Genomic DNA, 17261 nt, shown 5'->3' with positions numbered 1-17261 from the left:
CGGTTGGAACCGGTTGGATCATATTCAAACAAAATGATCCAAGTTCGCCCAGAATTCGGGTTCAAATTCCAAGCTTCCAAGTAGGTCAATGGAGCTTTCACATTGTTTTTATCAAACGTCCTTCACTTTAAAGCTTCCAGATTAGTAGAGAATCTCGATACTCAGTCCAAAATACATCTATTTCTTAACTTAACATTCACCACTTTGAATTTTTATCTCAATTTTAGACCCCTAAGAAGTCGAACCAGTAAAGTTGAATAAGTTGGAAACTTCAATTTTTAGCACAAATAAGTACTGCCCCCGTCCCAAATTACTTGTCACGCTTCCTTTTCCAAGAGTCAAGCTACATAAATTTTGACCAACATTTTAAGATGTAATATTTTTCACCATTTTGATATGAAAAAATTTGCAACTTCTAATACTTTTCGTGTAGTTTTTTAATATCTAATTTAATTTTAACATATTAAATTAATCTAATCCAATTTAGTTTCGACGATCAGTTAAATTGAATATCGAGAAGCGAAACATGACAAGTATTTTGGGACAAGGAGTAACACACAACATATTTCATCAATGAAGAAGAAGAGTAGAAAGGATGGGGCAGAAAATGGGTGAAGAATAAGCGATTTTTGGCACTTGGCTATAGTTTGCCAATTTTTTACTTAAAATATCAAATTAAGCTAAAATTTACAAATAACAGTAAGGTGAATAATTTATGCTATTTATTTGAGTCCGTAACTTAAATGACACCGACCCAAAAAGTGTGTCCGGATATCAAAATAACCCATTAAAAAAAAAAGTAACCAAACTACCCTTTGCGCACTAATTTAGTGCGCAATATAGGTTATATTTTTTTCCAACAATTTTAAAGTTTGAAAATTTCACATTTTTTTCATACTTTGACCAAAGATTAGTCATGTTTCAAAACTCCGAAATATCAATATTTTATATAGAACTTGATATCTTTTTTGCGGACAATAATGTCGGCTCATTACATTAAGTATACCTAAACGTTTGGATCGTCGTTTTAGGGGTTGCAAAGTGCCCCGAAGTAAGTTTTGTTTGTTTGAGTGTTGTTATCTTTAGGGTTAAGCAATATGTAGACACTTTTTATGTTTTATAGTTGAATTTCCAACATTGAAAACTTCATTACCACGGGATTTTCGGAATATCAATATTTTATATAGAGCCTGATATCTTTTTCTGCGAACAATAATGTCGGTTCATTACATCAAGTATACCTAAACGTTTGCTTCATCGTTTTAGGGGTTGTAAAGTGCCCCGAAGTAAGTTTTGTTTGGTGACTTGTTATCGTTAGGTTTAAGTGTTTTACTTTAGTCAAGGCAATTTTATTTTAAGGAGTAGAGGGAGAAAAACTAGTTGTAAATTGCTGAAACTTTAAACGGTCATAACTTTGCGCTCGGACGTCCGATTAACGGTATTTTTTTTAATTTTGGGTATTTTTCCGAGATCTAGCGGTGCAAACGGCCGCAAGGCGGTTTGGCTAGGCCTCCAAAAAACGCCCATTATCTCATTCAATTTGAATTTTCTCCCAAATTGGTGCATCATTTTCATTCTTCCTTGGTAAAAATCTAATGATAAAAAGTAGATTTCAAGATGGAAATACCGTGGTGATGAAGTTTTGAATGTTAATTTCAATGTTGCAAATTCAATTTGAGAAAACAAGATAAATAGCATTAGTGAACATATAAAACATAAAAAGTGTCTACATATTGCTTAAATGCCAACTTGGCTTGGTGGTCTAGCTATTTAACTACTTTTTTTTACCTCAACTACTAGGGATTTAAAATATTATTTTAAAATATTTTGGTTTTATTTTGTTATTGTAATGAATTATTTTGAACCTCTCGTATTAGATGAATTATTTTTTAATATAATATTTTTATTTGTACATTTGAAATAAAGTAATGCCTTGACTAAATAATAAAACATTTAAATCAAAACCTTATAAAATAAAACACTTAAACCTAAAGATAACAACACTCAAACAAACAAAACTTACTTCGGGGCACTTTACAACCCCTAAAACGATGATCCAAAGGTTTAAGTGTACTTGATGTAATGAGTCGACATTATTGTCCGCAAAAGAAGATATCAAGTTCTATATAAAATATTGATATTTTGGAGTTTAGAAATTTGACTAATCTTTGGTCAAAGTATGGAAAAAACGTGAAATTTCCAAACTTTAAAATTGTTGGGAAAAAATATAACATATATTGCGCACTAATTAGGACCAAACTTTGCAGTTTGGTGCGCACTAAAAGGATAGTTTGGTTACTTTTTTTTCTATTGGGTTATTTTGGTACCCGAATACAGTTTTTGAGTCATTTAAATTGCGGACTCCTATTTATTTGGCCGAATGCGCAGGCGTGCCAAGTTACCTTTTTCTACTATATTAGAAGCACCGGATGGTGCACTTTTTCGTCGTCCGTTTGTGGGCCCAAAAAAATTGTGGGCCCACATATTAAACACAAATCAACCAATATTTTTAAAAAAAAGTGTGGTCCGCATATTAAACACAAACCAACCAATATTAAAAAAAAAAAAGTAAAAAAAGTGGAACCCACCATCTCCAAATTCACGGAGAAAAAAAAAGTAGACCCCATATTAATAAAATCAAGCAATATAAAAAAAAGTGAATCCCACATTAAAAAAACAAACAATGTCAATAAAAAAACGTGCAGACTTTGTATTCGTAGCAAACACTAATATAATAAAGTTTTAGATACGGAGCACAAACTATAATGTTATATTAATCGTGTTTTGAACATTAAAAAAAAAGTAAAAAAAGGTGGAACCCGCCATCTCCAAACTCACGGGAAAAAAAAAGTGGGTCTCATATTAACAAAATCAAGCAATATAAAAAAAAAGTGAATCTCATATTAAAAAAATAAACAATGTCAAAAAAAACGTGCAGATTTTGTATTCGTAGCAAACACTAATATAATAAAGTTTTAGATACGGAGCACAAACTACAATGTTAATTGTGGGCCCACATATTAAACACAAACTAACCAATATTAAAAAAAAAATATGGTGTGGTCCCCATATTAAACACAAACCAACCAATATTTAAAAAAAAAAGTAAAAAAAGTGGAACACACCATCTCCAAACTCAAGGGAAAAAAAGTGGGCCTCATATTAACCAAATCAAGCAATATAAAAAAAAATGAATCCCACATTAAAAAAAAAACAATGTCAAAAAAAAAAAAACCGTGCAGACTTTGCATTCGTAGCAAACACTAATATAATAAAGTTTTATATACAGAGCACAAACTACAATATTATATTAATCGTGTTTTGAACATTAAAAAAAAAGTAAAAAAAATGGAACTCACTATCTCCAAACTCACGGGGAAAAAAAAGTGGACCCCATATTAACAAAATTAGGCAATATAAAAAAAAAGTGAATCCCATATTAAAAAAACAAACAATGTCAAAAAAAAAAACTTGCAGATTTTGTATTCGTAGCAAACACTAATATAATAAAGTTTTAGATACGGAACATAAACTACAATGTTATATTAATCGTGTTTTGAACATAGTATATATATATATATATATATATATATATATATATATATATATATATATATATATATATATATATATATATATATATATATTATATGCATAAAAATAGTGCAAACCAATAATGTCCAAAAGGATGGGCCTCATACTAAACAACACCAAACAATATAAAAAATGGACTCCATATTAACAAAATCAAGCAATATCAAAAAAAAAAAAAGTGAACCCCATATTAAAAAAAAAATAATGTAAAAAAAAAAAACAGACTTTGTATTCGTAGTAAACACTAATTTCCAAAGTATCTCATTAATTCAATAATGATGGATTCATTGTTACGTGCGTATCAATCCATTAGTGGGAGCAAATGAAACTGTTTTTCTTCAAAAAGTTAAGTAGTCAAACCATACAGTTTTCTTTCTTTTTTTATATTAGCCTGAGATCTAATCTAAATATTAAACTGTTGTATTTGCTATTCCGCCATATCATTTATTTATTATGTTCACTAAAATAAATATACTTAAAATATTTATATTTTAAAATAAGATAGAATAATGTGAAAAGAGATTCATGCGTAAAAAAAAAAAATATCAAATAGAGATCAACTAATGAAAAAGGTAAATTAGTCAAATTATAATTCTAATCGACGTTTTCTTAAAAAAACATACAAAAGACAACATGACAAGTAAAATGAGCTAAATCGAGAATATTTACCAAAAATTAAAAAATAGTATTTCGTCGTTTAAATAGAAAATCAATTTCTACTTTATTTCGTTTTAAACATGTAAAATTAATTTAATAATTTGAATTAGAATTATCCAAATCAAAATTTGATAAAAAATAACAAGTATTTTACACCTTTAAATTAATCGAATTAAAATTGAAAGTATCAACTGATGCTTAAATATTGCTATTGTTTTATCTCAAAGAGAGGAAAATAGTTTCCTTTTAAATAAGTTTTCTCTTTTAAAAAATATTAATAAATTTGCCGATTTTGTATTCGTAGCAAATATTAATATAATAAAATTTTAGATACGAAGCACAAACTATAATATTATATTAATCGTGTTTTGAACATAATATATAGTGTATATATATATAATCACTATTTAAAGACAACTACATACACATAGATGCACTATAATCTAAAGTGTTAGGCCCGTGCGCTATCTAGTTTATTTAAAAGAATTAATAGACGAATTAAAGTAAACGTGGAGGAAGGATAACTAATCTTCCACTTTATTTTTTCAATGGAACAAGAAAATCACACATTTATGTACCAAACAACCGAAAATTACTGTATTAATCAGTGAGCCTCATCATTGCTAGTAGGCGCACTTCAATGGTCTATGCCCCACCAATTAATTAGAAACTGACAACAACTCTTAATTGACTAGAGAATTAAGGGGCGTAAATGATGGGCAGAAGTTTGTGACTTTGTCCTAGTACTTCTTTTTTACTCAGGATTCTGTTTTCCACATTGCTCCATCATGAACTAATAAAAAAAACGGAAAAGGGTCAAAATTACCCCTGAACTTTGAAAAATAGTTTATTTATACCCTTCGTTATACTTTAGGGCCAATTATACCCTTACAATTATACTATGGGGTCAATTATACCCTTATGACTAACGGCTGCCACGTGGCATCATCCCAACCCTTCAAAATTATTTTACCCTCAAATAATTTTTTACCCACTAAAATAACTCAACCCGACCCGATTTTTTTTTCGAGCAAAAATAATACGGATATTTTTTCCAGGAAAAAAAATAAAAATAATTTCGTATTATTTTTGCTGGAAAAAAAATTGTTGAGTTATTTTAGTGGGTAAAAAATTATTTGAGGGTAAAATAATTTTGAAGGGTTGGGATGATGCCACGTGGCAGCCGTTAGTCATAAGGGTATAATTGACCCCATAGTATAACTGTAAGGGTATAATTGGCCCTAAAGTATAACGAAGGGTATAAATAAACTATTTTTCAAAGTTCAGGGGTAATTTTGACCCTTTTCCGTAAAAAAAAAGGAACAAAGAAAGCAAGAAACAAGAAAAGAATTTTCTAATTGAACTCAGACTAATTGCTGAGAGACACGACTAGCCCGTGGTACTGGTTTCTATTGACTATTGGTCCCACTGTATTGTCAATCCACTTTAATGAAAAGCAATTCTCATTTCAAAATGTCACATAATTAACCGTATAATAATTCACGACACTAAGTTACTCCCTCTTTCCCATATAAACAGTTTATAACTATTACTTTAGCTCGAAATAACCGTTATCTTTAGGATTTTTAAGGCTAAAGTTGATAATTATTATCAATAATAACATTAATTTTAAACAAGTAATTCTTTTAATACTTTTCAATTTTCAATAAACGTATACTAATAAATATGGATGATTTAGTAAATTATACTTTGTATTTATGAATGTCTTGATGGGTGTTAAATGAGTATAATAGTAATTAGTAATTACATCTACCTAAAGGAATTGAAAGATTAACAAAAAATTCTTTAAAATTTCAAGAATTTAAAGATGACAGAAGGAGCGTGGCTGCTTTTACTAGTTCTATGCCTTTTAACGATAACTTTTGGAACTGTTATAAAAAACTTTATTATGCATTTGAGGCTTATTTCATTTTGGTTTAGAATGATGACCGGAAGAAATCGTGAAAACTCTTGTGGAGGTCTCAAAAAGTAGGACATTTTTGTCTTTGGAATAGATTAGAGGTGTCCAAATTTGACAATTAACTAGATCTCGTGGTGGCTGAAGTATGTTTACTAACAATTAAGTGATTGTCTACTATATCTGCGATTATGAAATTTAAGTTATATATACTCATAGCATAAATATCTATTGTTTTATTAGCGAAATTTAACATGTAATAGTAGGTTAATTTATTTTTATCTTTTACCAGATCATCAAGAGATTTCTATGTAATTATCTAATTATTGACTTAATTATATACATATTTTTTATATTACCAGTGGATAGAACTTTTAACTCTTATTATTACCGCTACCCTGGCATATTATTTTAGAACTTAGAAGTACTTTATGTACATAAATTAAACAATTAACGCGCTAAATTAGGGGTTGTTCCTATACATTTATATACGAAACTTCAATACAATTATACAATATTCAAATATATGCAGCTCTGTGATCTATTTAGAGGAAAGGAACAACCTCAAATGATTACTTTCTCTTGAAGACAAGTCAAAAAGTATATTTCTTTACTTCTTCAATTTTTTTTTTTTTGGTAAATAGATGAATTTTCATTACCAAAGTTAGATATGCAGTACAAATCATGACAGCTGAGTACTGAACAATAGCTCCAGGACTTCAGCCCAGCTACAACAGCTTCTCATAACACTAATACCAAAACAAATACTAAGGCACTACACATTCTCATTTCAACCAACCTATACATGCACATCTATGTAGGATAGAAATTGAATTTGGCCAGCCATTGCTCAACCTTCGGCTTCATACTTCCACGGCAGTGGATTTCCTGAACAATTTGCTTCACTATTCTATCAGCGGGCTGTTGTGTATTTTGAAATATTCTTGAATTCCTTTCTTTCCAGATGTAAAATACAGCAGCAGCGAGCGACATCCTATATACTTCGGCTCTAGCAGTCTTTCCTCTAGCATGCTTGGTAGCCCATGAGACCTCATCTTCCCAGCACTGATTTATTCTATTGATTTCTTGCCATCTCAATAGCCTTTGCCATACCTGTCCCGAGAACGCACAAAGAAAGAACAGATGTGAATGACTTTCATCCACTACATCACATAGGGGACACACCTTTGTAGTAGCAACACCCCATTTACTCAACCTGTCCCTTGTATACAAATTACCATGAGCAGCCAGCCGAAGTGTGAAGATCCATTTAGGCAGCCCAATATTATTGCAAATGAGTCTTCTCCATTCTACTTTAGGAAAGTCACCCCTCAATTTCAAATAGAATTCTTTTGTAGGGAACTGGTTCATCTTCGCAATCTCAGTAATTGTATATCCAGCTGCAGAGTAGTACTTACCCGCCTTCAACACCTTTTGCATGATCCATGAAGCTTGTTTAGGAGTATCTTCCAGTATATTCCTGTTCTGCCCATAGTAGCAATGAATCCATCTAACCCAAAGTTTATCTTTCTTCTGGCATATGTTCCACAACAACTTACTAATGGCAACCTTATTCCAAGCACAAATGTCCAAAATGTTTAAGCCACCGGCAACCTCAAGTAAGCATACTCTACTCCATGCCAGCAATGCTTTTTTGGATAACTCTGCTTCCCCGGTCCATAAAAAACTTCGACATGTAGCTTCAATGACCTTAATTACTTTCTTTGGCAAAACAAACACCTGGGCCCAAAACACTTGGACAGAGAATAGAACTGATTTGATCAATATTGTTCGCCCAGCATATGAGAGAAATTTAGTGGTCCAAGACTTGATCCTGTTAAGAATTTTGTCAAGGAGTGGCTGACACTGTACATAAGACACCCTCTTTGTGCTAAGTGGGACACCTAAATATCGTATAGGTAGCTCCCCTTTAGTAAAACCCAACAGCTCTAAAACCTCATTCTCCTCTTCATTTGACATGCCCCCAAAGTAAACTGAGCTTTTTGACGTGTTAGCGATCAACCCAGATGCCTTTGAGAAGCACTGGAACTGCTCAAATAAGTACTGCACAGACCCCACATCACCTCTACAAAACAACAACAAATCATCCGCAAACCCAAGCTGTATTAAGTTCATTCTAGCACACTTTGGGTGGAAATTAAAGTTTGGATTTTTCCCCAGTTGTTTGAGCAGCCTATTTAAATACTCCATGACCATGACAAATAGGAAAGGGGACATGGGGTCCCCTTGTCTTAAGCCCTTCTTTGCTTCAAATGGTTTGGTAGGTTTTCCGTTGATGATAATAGAGTAGGAAACTGTTCTCAGACAGGTCATTACCCAGCCAACAAACATACTAGGAAAATTTAACCCATTTAGAACTTGCTCCTCAAAAGCCCACTCAACAGAGTCATAAGCCTTCTGCATATCAATTTTTAGCATACACCTGGGGGACAGATGTTTCCTGCCATACCGTTTTACCAATTCATGACTTAACAGGATGTTATTCGTAATAACCCTCCCTGGAACAAAGGCTGCCTGACTCTGATCGATCAAACAATTCATGACTCCCTGTAGTCTTCTTGTAATCACCTTTGAAATCAACTTGTACAGCATAGTACAACAAGAGATGGGTCTAAATTCCCTGATAGATGGGGGAGATTGTACCTTTGGGATCAGGGTTACTGTGGTGCAGTTTATAGCCTTATACATCCAGTTGGATTTAAAGAATTGTTTCACGGCGTCTATCACATCAGTTCCAATGGTAGGCCATGCCTCTTTGAAGAAGCAAGCGTTGAAACCATCGCATCCTGGAGCCTTTAGATCAGCGATATCCTGCAGGGCTAGCTGCACCTCTTTATTAGTGACTGGGCAATGAGTGCTAATTGTTGCTTTCTGTTCAAGATTGGGCCATCCCTCATAATACTAGGGTCAATAGCAGGCAAGAAATCAACCATTGTACCCAACAATTGTTTATAGAAACCAGTGACTTCTTCCTCAATATCATTGTCTGATTGTATAACCGTACCACACATTGTTGTCAATCTCCTGATATAGTTTTGGCCAGTCCTATTCTTGAGACAGGCATGGAAATATGCTGAGTTTGTATCTCCTAACTTCAACCATTGTACTCTTGATTTCTGTCTGAGAATGCTTTCGTCAACTAATATCCACTTCTCAAGAGAAAGCTTAATTTCTCTTTCAGTGGCATATAATGTGGGGTCGGAGAAGCAATCTCTAAGTTGTTCCTGAACATCACTCAACTGTTGCCTGTAGCTCTGTATCCTCTGCTCGACATTTGAAAATTCTTTATGATTCATTTTTTTCATCTCCTCCTTCATAAGTTTCAGTTTATTCCAAATAAGAGTCATATGACTCCCCTGCATTGGAGTATCCCAGGCTCGTTTCACTACCTCGTGAAAATCTGTATGAGTTGTTTGGTGGTTTAGAAATCTAAATGGTCTTGCACTTCTTCTTTGATCACTAGCAAATGTAACACACAGCATGGAATGGTCAGAGAAGTAGGGGTCAGTAGCTTCCACCTCCAGATGTGGCCACAAGTTCATCCACTCAGCATTTACAAGTCCCCTATCAATTCTACTATGGACATGAGAGTTTGTCCAGGTGTAGAATCTTCCCACAGTTTTCATGATAGTTAGGCTAGTTGTGTCCAGGAGTTGTTCAAAATCAGCTACTTCAGCATCCTGGATTGGACTACCTCCCATTCTATCATCATGTTTCAAAACAGCATTAAAGTCCCCCATAACAAGCCAAGGCTGTTGGATATTAGGCTCAAGGCTCTGAATGTTTTGCCACAAACTTTTCCTATCATCAATGGTATGTAATCCATAAATGGCAGTGAAAGCAAATTTAATGTCACTGCTCAGTTCATGAATGACACAATGTATTGTTTGAGCAGTAGTACTGAGCACAGTAATTGCAACAATATTTTGGTCCCACACTAGCCAAATTTTCCCCCTTCCTGTACTTGCATAATTATTTGCCCAGCTCCAGGTCGGGAACACTTTTTTGATAATACTTGATGCCTTTTGTTCAGTTACTCTATGTTCAATAATGGCCATCACCGCTACTTTCTCTTTATTCACTATCCTTATCATCTCTTTATGCTTATGAAGCTTATTGAACCCCCTCACATTCCATGTTGCAACTTTCATTTGGAAGGATAAGGGGGGTTAGGGGGCTTACTTCTTCAAATTTAATAGCTAAGAATAACAAATAGATATTCTTTTAATATGTACCTAATTTAATATAAGTATCTTAGTTCAATTTAATGTTTCTGTATTTTCCTAGTTAACAACAGACTTATTAGTACACTAGTGAATTTAGCCGCGCATCGCGCGGTATTTAAACCTCCTTAAATCTATAATACTATTAAATTTCAGTTATCTAAATATTAAAATAATCACAAAGTATAGTTTCTGAAACTTAAAGTAAGTTATCATTAGTTTATCTTTCAAAAGATAAGCTTTAAAAAAGTGTGAAATCAATGTGTATTTTGGATGCGAAAAACAATGGCCAATAAATTACATGTTCATTCACATTTCAAGGAATGAAAAGTGCAAAGACCAGAACCCCATGATTACTCATATGATTTCGCGATGTCAATCGTCGATCCCTTTATGATTTGCCTCAAAATTACCAACCAGTTCTGTTGTTTTGCATCTCATTATTTTGTACTTTATTCTGTTTTCAATATAGTTTATAATGATGGTTAACTTTTACCGTTCTCAAACTATAAGTTGATATTGAGCAGAATATACATTCAGCTACACTGTAATAGAAGTCCATATACTAAAAGTAAGAAATATTTATTATAAGAAATACCATGTCAATACTTCCATCATTTTAAATTTCCGTTGTACTGAAACAACCTCTTGTGGAATTGCAGGGTAAGGTTGCGAAAAATAGACCCTTTTATGGTCTGGCCCTTCCTCGATCTCGCGCATAGCGAAGGCTTAGTGCACTGATCTGACCTATATATATATATATATATATATATATATATATATATATATATATAGTATAATCAAGCAAATAAAAATAATAAGAAGATGAAAAAGTTAAATAGAGGGGTAATATAGTGTGAGATTCTGAACACTGTGGATGATCTTAATAGTCTAATTGTTTGTTACCTGGACTTTCACCTTATTAGTGAGGAGTTGATTCTCTTGTAATTCCCTCACTTATTTTTCCTTCGTCTCTCCCTTATATTTACATAAAGATTAAAAAAAAAAAGATTTTTATCTTTGTCAACAACCAAAAAAAGAAAAGAAAAAAAAAAGATAAGATGTAAATTAAAACATAGAATCAAGGAATAACTACATATAGTTTTCGTTTGCTAAATAAAATATTAAAGAACCTAAATCAGTAGAGCAATCAAGTAAAGCTAATGCAAAAAGGATTTTATTGGTTTCTCAGAACAAATCTAATCAATAAATTATCACCGTAAAAGAAATAAAAATAAATTCATATAGGTGAATAAAATTATGAATTCAGAGACAGTTCAAAATTACCTTAGATGAAATGCATTCAACATTGAGGTAGATGGTATCAAGCTCCTCGATGAAAATGGCATAGCACGAATCACCAAAATTTCAAATATTGAGTAAGAAATTGTGGGACGTAAGAGTGTAAACTTTTCAACAAAAACATTGACAAACCTTTGCCCGTAAAGTAATGGTTCCATTTGAAATTTTTGCTAAAATAACACAGAAATAAGGTCAAAGATATATTCACTAACACATGAATCTCATAAAACAAATTGTTACTGTGAAAAGTAAAACAGAAAAATGGTACAATGGACCTCATCATGCTGGAGAATTTCCTAATGCACGTTGAAGCTAAAATGGATGATCATAAATCACAATTCACATATGAATAGCTCGGTAGTATGAGAGAAAGGATGGTTCTTGTCCTTTTATCTCATATCTTTAGCATATTAATACACATTAATAAAAAATTAATTAAAGGGAAGAGAGAAGACTCATAACGTTTCTTTATCTCCTACCCTTTGCACATTACTATACACACTAATAAAAAATTAATTAAACATAATGTTTAGGGAATTTAATAGAGATTATAATCTTTGATTAGCTCTCGCATTACAAAGACTAAAGTCAATAATTTCAGTTTCCAAATTATGAATACCATATCAATATATATTAAATTCACAAACAATAAAGTGTGAAATTTAAGAAGAGTAATTAAAAGGAATTAAGAAAGGAGAAGGCACGATTGAAATACTTGAAAGCTGATGGTGGCTTTTTCAATTCCCCACTAATATATACATTATTTAATAATTAATACATAATGAATTAATTATATGGTTGTTACAAAATTTAATGAAACTTAATACTCAAAAATGGAGAAAAGGGCCTCACAACTTCCTTCCTTCATATTATAGTTAACGTTTTCTTTTAGGGTGAATGTTTAGCTTTCTTTACGGATAAATGAGCATTTAATTGCAATAACTACTCTTTTTATGCTTGTATTGAATTAGGAGTTTTCTCCAATGAATATATTAGATTTTTTTAATAAAACAAAATGAGGTAAAAGCTCAAAAAATTGACAAAAAAGATAAATAGCAATGGTGGCCATAGAGAGGTGCCACATCACCTTATCTATGCCTAGCTTTATATTATATATAGATTAAAAAAGACTTTTGAAGAAAAAAGTCTCTTCTATTCAATACAAGGTTCAGTTTTCAACAAATACAATTCCATCGGCACCAAATTCTACGCATGTCTAAATAAATTTCTTGCAGGAAAATTCTAGCTAGATTACGTTTGGAAACAAACTGCTTAGGAAAATATCGAATTGTCACAATTAATGACAATTCACAAGCCTTTAGTTAAACGCCAAAATTGTAATTGTGACAGTGAACATGGCATAGACGAACTTTCACTTGTACTATACAATGCAAGCAGCCTAAACGAAGAGCAAGTGCACTTCCTTCACTCGGTCCAATTTAGATCTATTATTTCAATTTTCTTAAACTTAAGCTTTGCATACAGCCATACACAATTTAAAAGCAAAATATTTATACAGTCTTTTTGTCAAAATGCAATTGGGTACTGATAAAGTACTTCTAGGTAGATCTTTATGGTTTTCATTAATTGAATGGAGTACCTTATACAAAGAGTGTATGTAACACTCCCTCCGTCCCACGTTACTTGTCTACTTTCTTCTTTATACGTCCTTTAAAAATTCATAAATAAAATCATATTTTTACTACATTACCCTTATCTCTTCAATTTATTGCACTCTAATCAATATTGGCTACTTAAAAAAACAATTAATGTTAAGGAAAAAGTAGGAAAAAATGTAATTAATTCTATTTTGATTTTGTAAATTAACAAGTAATTTGGGACGGTTATTTATAGTAACGTGAACAACTAATATGGGACGGAGGGACTACTCATTAACCGTGTCAAAGAGATCATAAGAAGATCTACTTGATAAACAATCGTCGGTCACTTGCTATATGTAATAAGTAACGTTAATAATGTCAAAATGTAACTAATCTGAGCCCAATAAATATATGAAGAATAACACAAAGATGAAGGTTTGACAATATAAACAACGAACACAGAATTGAAGGCCTGAAACGTGCGAAACGCTTTCCTAAAAGCGATATTTATTTCCTCTGTTCCGCGAGATTGCTATGGAATTGTGTGCAAATAGCTAAACTAGATATGACAAGCCTTTTGGCAATCTACACTGAGCTAACAGTGAAAGAATCCATCTTAAAAAAAGCACTAACTTTTCTAGTTCTCAAGTGCAAGATTTTTGTAGAAGAAATACAGTAAATTAGAAAAGGTAAATCCTTTCACTAAAAGATACTTTTCTCTTTAAAATTCTTTATAAATAATTTATATCTAAATAAAATTCCAACAATTAAACGGTTAGTGTCAAAACCTACACACAAGCAGTTGAAACTTAAATCCTTTTCACAAAAAATTTTCTCTATGGGAACCGAAAATTAGAGAAGTATGAGTACAAAAAAAATCACTTTTCCACAAAGCCTAAATTTGTGGAATTCATTAACCCAGGCGGCCACTGATGACGGAGTCTTTTGACGAGTAACTACTTTCTTCCACCTTCCTTCTCTAATTAAATAACGGTGATTGAGTCAATTGACCTATAAGTTTCCTCCTAGGGTCCCACTTCATCAAATCCCCCAAAGTGTTGCATTGTACTAGTAGTTTCTCAAATTGCATAGAGGTCTGCCCTCTATAAATAGCTAGCATTTCTGATCACTTCCATTAAGTAGTTCTAAGGAAACATAAAAGGAAAGAAACTTATAGAGCTGAAAAGTTTCCCTGTTTCTTCTCCCAATACCCTTTAGATCTCTATAACATCCAATAACTTTTCGTCATGGCTTCATTCCATATCTTTAAGACTTGGGCCATTGTTGCTCTTGCACTTACCTCCTTTATGCAACTCACCCTAGGTCAGTCATTCTTTTTAACTTATTCTAGTTATATACTGACATGAACTTTTTATACTATTAGTCTAAGTTAATCTTTTAACAGGTTACTCACCATATGCTAATCTTAAGTTATGAATATAATGCTATCAATTAGAGTTAAAACGCAATATATTACTCCTTTTTAATTAGTGACCTGGCTAATTCTGTAGGAGTACAAATTAAACGTCCAGCAGATTCAAAATTTGAACTGATGTATTTTCGAAATGTCCCTGAACTTATTGCCAATTTGAGTTTTACTGTGTTCGAGTTTCAATATTCATACGTATTTAGTATATTTCTTAATACATTTACAAGATCTGAACGAATTTATTGTTTTTTCACTAATCCATAAAGTACATAAGTAGATGATTTTATGCTTTTATATATGTATATAACATTGTTTGAGTAAACATATGCAGGGGATATAGCATGCGAGAACTTAAACGAAGACTCTTGTGCATTTGCAATATCAAGCACGGGGAAGCGTTGCGTGCTAGAGAAACATCTCCGTAGGAGTGGTGAAGAAGTATATATGTGCGGAACATCAGAAATTGAGGCTGATAAGCTCAAAGATTGGATCGAAACCGATGAATGCATTGAGGCATGTGGCGTCGACAGAAATGCCCTCGGCATTTCTTCCGACGCTCTGCTCGAGTCTCGCTTTACCAACAAGCTCTGTTCCTCTGCCTGTTACAAGCACTGCCCTAACATTATTGACCTCTACTTCAACCTTGCTGCTGGTGAAGGTAATTCGAAAATGATTTAATTGTATATACTGACATTGTAAAGTTAAAGATCTATTTATCCGTGTCTTAGAAGACTATACTCCAGACTAGAACTGAGATGCATTAGCACTTCTTCCTAAGAGCAAAGTGTCTACCAATTTCAAACATCATAGCCTATGAATAACTAATAATCGAGATTGAGGAAGTTATTTTAGTTTAGTAATAACTCAAATGGATCAATAAAAAGTTGTTCAAATAGGAATTTGTAGGTTGTTACATTAGATTTAAGTTTAGAATCAAAACTATTAATGAACTTTTATTTGTTATAGCAAGTTAGTTACCATTTTATGGAAATTCAGTACAGTTAGAATATAAAACTCTTATGGAAATTCTTTTAGATCGACAGCTTCTTCTTTCCTAGAAAATCTCACGTTTATTTTATTCATTTTTGGAACTTAATTTTGGCCTTGCTATGTTATTAATTAATGGGTATGTCTTTGGTTGGGCATATATAGGTGTATATCTCCCCAAGTTGTGTGCAGAGCAAAAGAAAAATGGACGCCGTGAAATGGCTGAGATCAGAAGCTCGGGATTGGTGGCACCAGCACCCGAATCAGAAGTCAAGCATCTCAATTTCGTGATTGCTCCTGCACTGCCTCCTTTCTAAATTCAATAAACTTATCAAAGTTTGCACTATAAAGTATACAGTGGCTTTTAGTTACTAGTATTAAAATAAGGACTCTGGGTAGGCCCAGTTAATATACTTTTGTATTGTTGTGTGGTTTGTTACATTTTCTGTAGTATTTCACAAGGCAGGTGGAGAAATGCTTCAGAGATACACATCTTGCAATACATTCCCCCTGCTCGGCTCATTTCCCTTTTTTCTTATATGGAGTATTGATATGTTTATTGGCAACGGTATATTTTCTCGGTATTGTTTATTTCTTTGGGCAAAATCTTGTTGCTTTATTATAGTGGAGGCGAGATTATGTCAAAAGTCAAAACCCAAATGAGCGAAACATGTTTAAATTAATCTTGAAGCCATTAGTCATTGAATCATACTTCGTATTTCTATTGAATGCTCAAAAAGAAGTAACAAGCCTTTTGCATCTTCAAGGGCAGATTAACGACTACTCTATTTTAAACATCATTCTTAATTAAGACTTTAAACATTCCCGCTTGCCCATGAACAAATCTTCAAGGTTAAAAGGGAAAACTTATTGACCTTGAAATCTTGTCCATGGGTTAAGCGAGGTCAAAAGTTCAAAATCACCCACCTTTAAAACCGTTCTTGTAAATCACACAACTCTAACAGCGAAACTAGTTGTAAATCACACTTAGCAAAACAATAAAGAAACTCACTGTATCAATTTTTAGCTTCAGCCCATTGGGATGAGCCCAGTTCTTCACCATCAGAATGTAGGTCTCATTTGCAATGTTTTAAAAGGCGTTTTTGGGGCGAGCCCCGGGGCGGGGCGTACCAAAAATGCCTCGGGGCGATGGGTCGGGGCGAAAGTCCCAAAAGGCGTATGCCCAGCAATTTGGGGCGTACGCCCAGGCGTTTGGGGTGAGTTTGTTTTTATTGGGGCTTAAGCCCAGAAAACTTCTTCAAACTAAAACGAAATTTGTTAAATAAGTCCTTAGTATAATGCCCAAATTCTCAAAAATCAACATGTAATTACTCAAATATTTTAAAATTGAACTGAAACATTTAATTTAAAAGTCAAGACCTTTTTTTATTGCTAGAATGCCTAATATATATTCTTTTCCAATTATTTATCTTGTCTTCTACTATCTCAAAAAAGTAACGAGCAGTCACTTATACTTGTAAGTACGTATAATAGATTGTTCTACTTAGTTTTTTTGTGGGGGTGGAGTA

The 17261-nt window shown here is 32.8% G+C and overlaps 1 protein-coding gene across 1 annotated transcript; it reads left to right on the top strand.

Annotated features, from left to right (window-relative positions):
- Nucleotides 1-14443: 14443 nt before the first annotated feature.
- Nucleotides 14444-16298, top strand: LOC132631904 (uncharacterized). Its single transcript, XM_060347639.1, has 3 exons — nt 14444-14639; nt 15077-15403; nt 15898-16298. The coding sequence occupies exons 1-3, from the start codon at nt 14564-14566 to the stop codon at nt 16047-16049; spliced, it is 555 nt and encodes a 184-aa protein (XP_060203622.1). The 5' UTR covers nt 14444-14563; the 3' UTR covers nt 16050-16298.
- The last annotated feature ends 963 nt before the right edge of the window (nt 16299-17261 follow it).

Source organism: Lycium barbarum, chromosome 3 (assembly GCF_019175385.1).
Source record: "Lycium barbarum isolate Lr01 chromosome 3, ASM1917538v2, whole genome shotgun sequence".
Classification (NCBI taxonomy): domain Eukaryota; kingdom Viridiplantae; phylum Streptophyta; class Magnoliopsida; order Solanales; family Solanaceae; genus Lycium; species Lycium barbarum.
The sequence above is the reverse complement of the archived record's forward strand: the minus strand, read 5'-3'. Positions and strand labels throughout refer to the sequence as shown.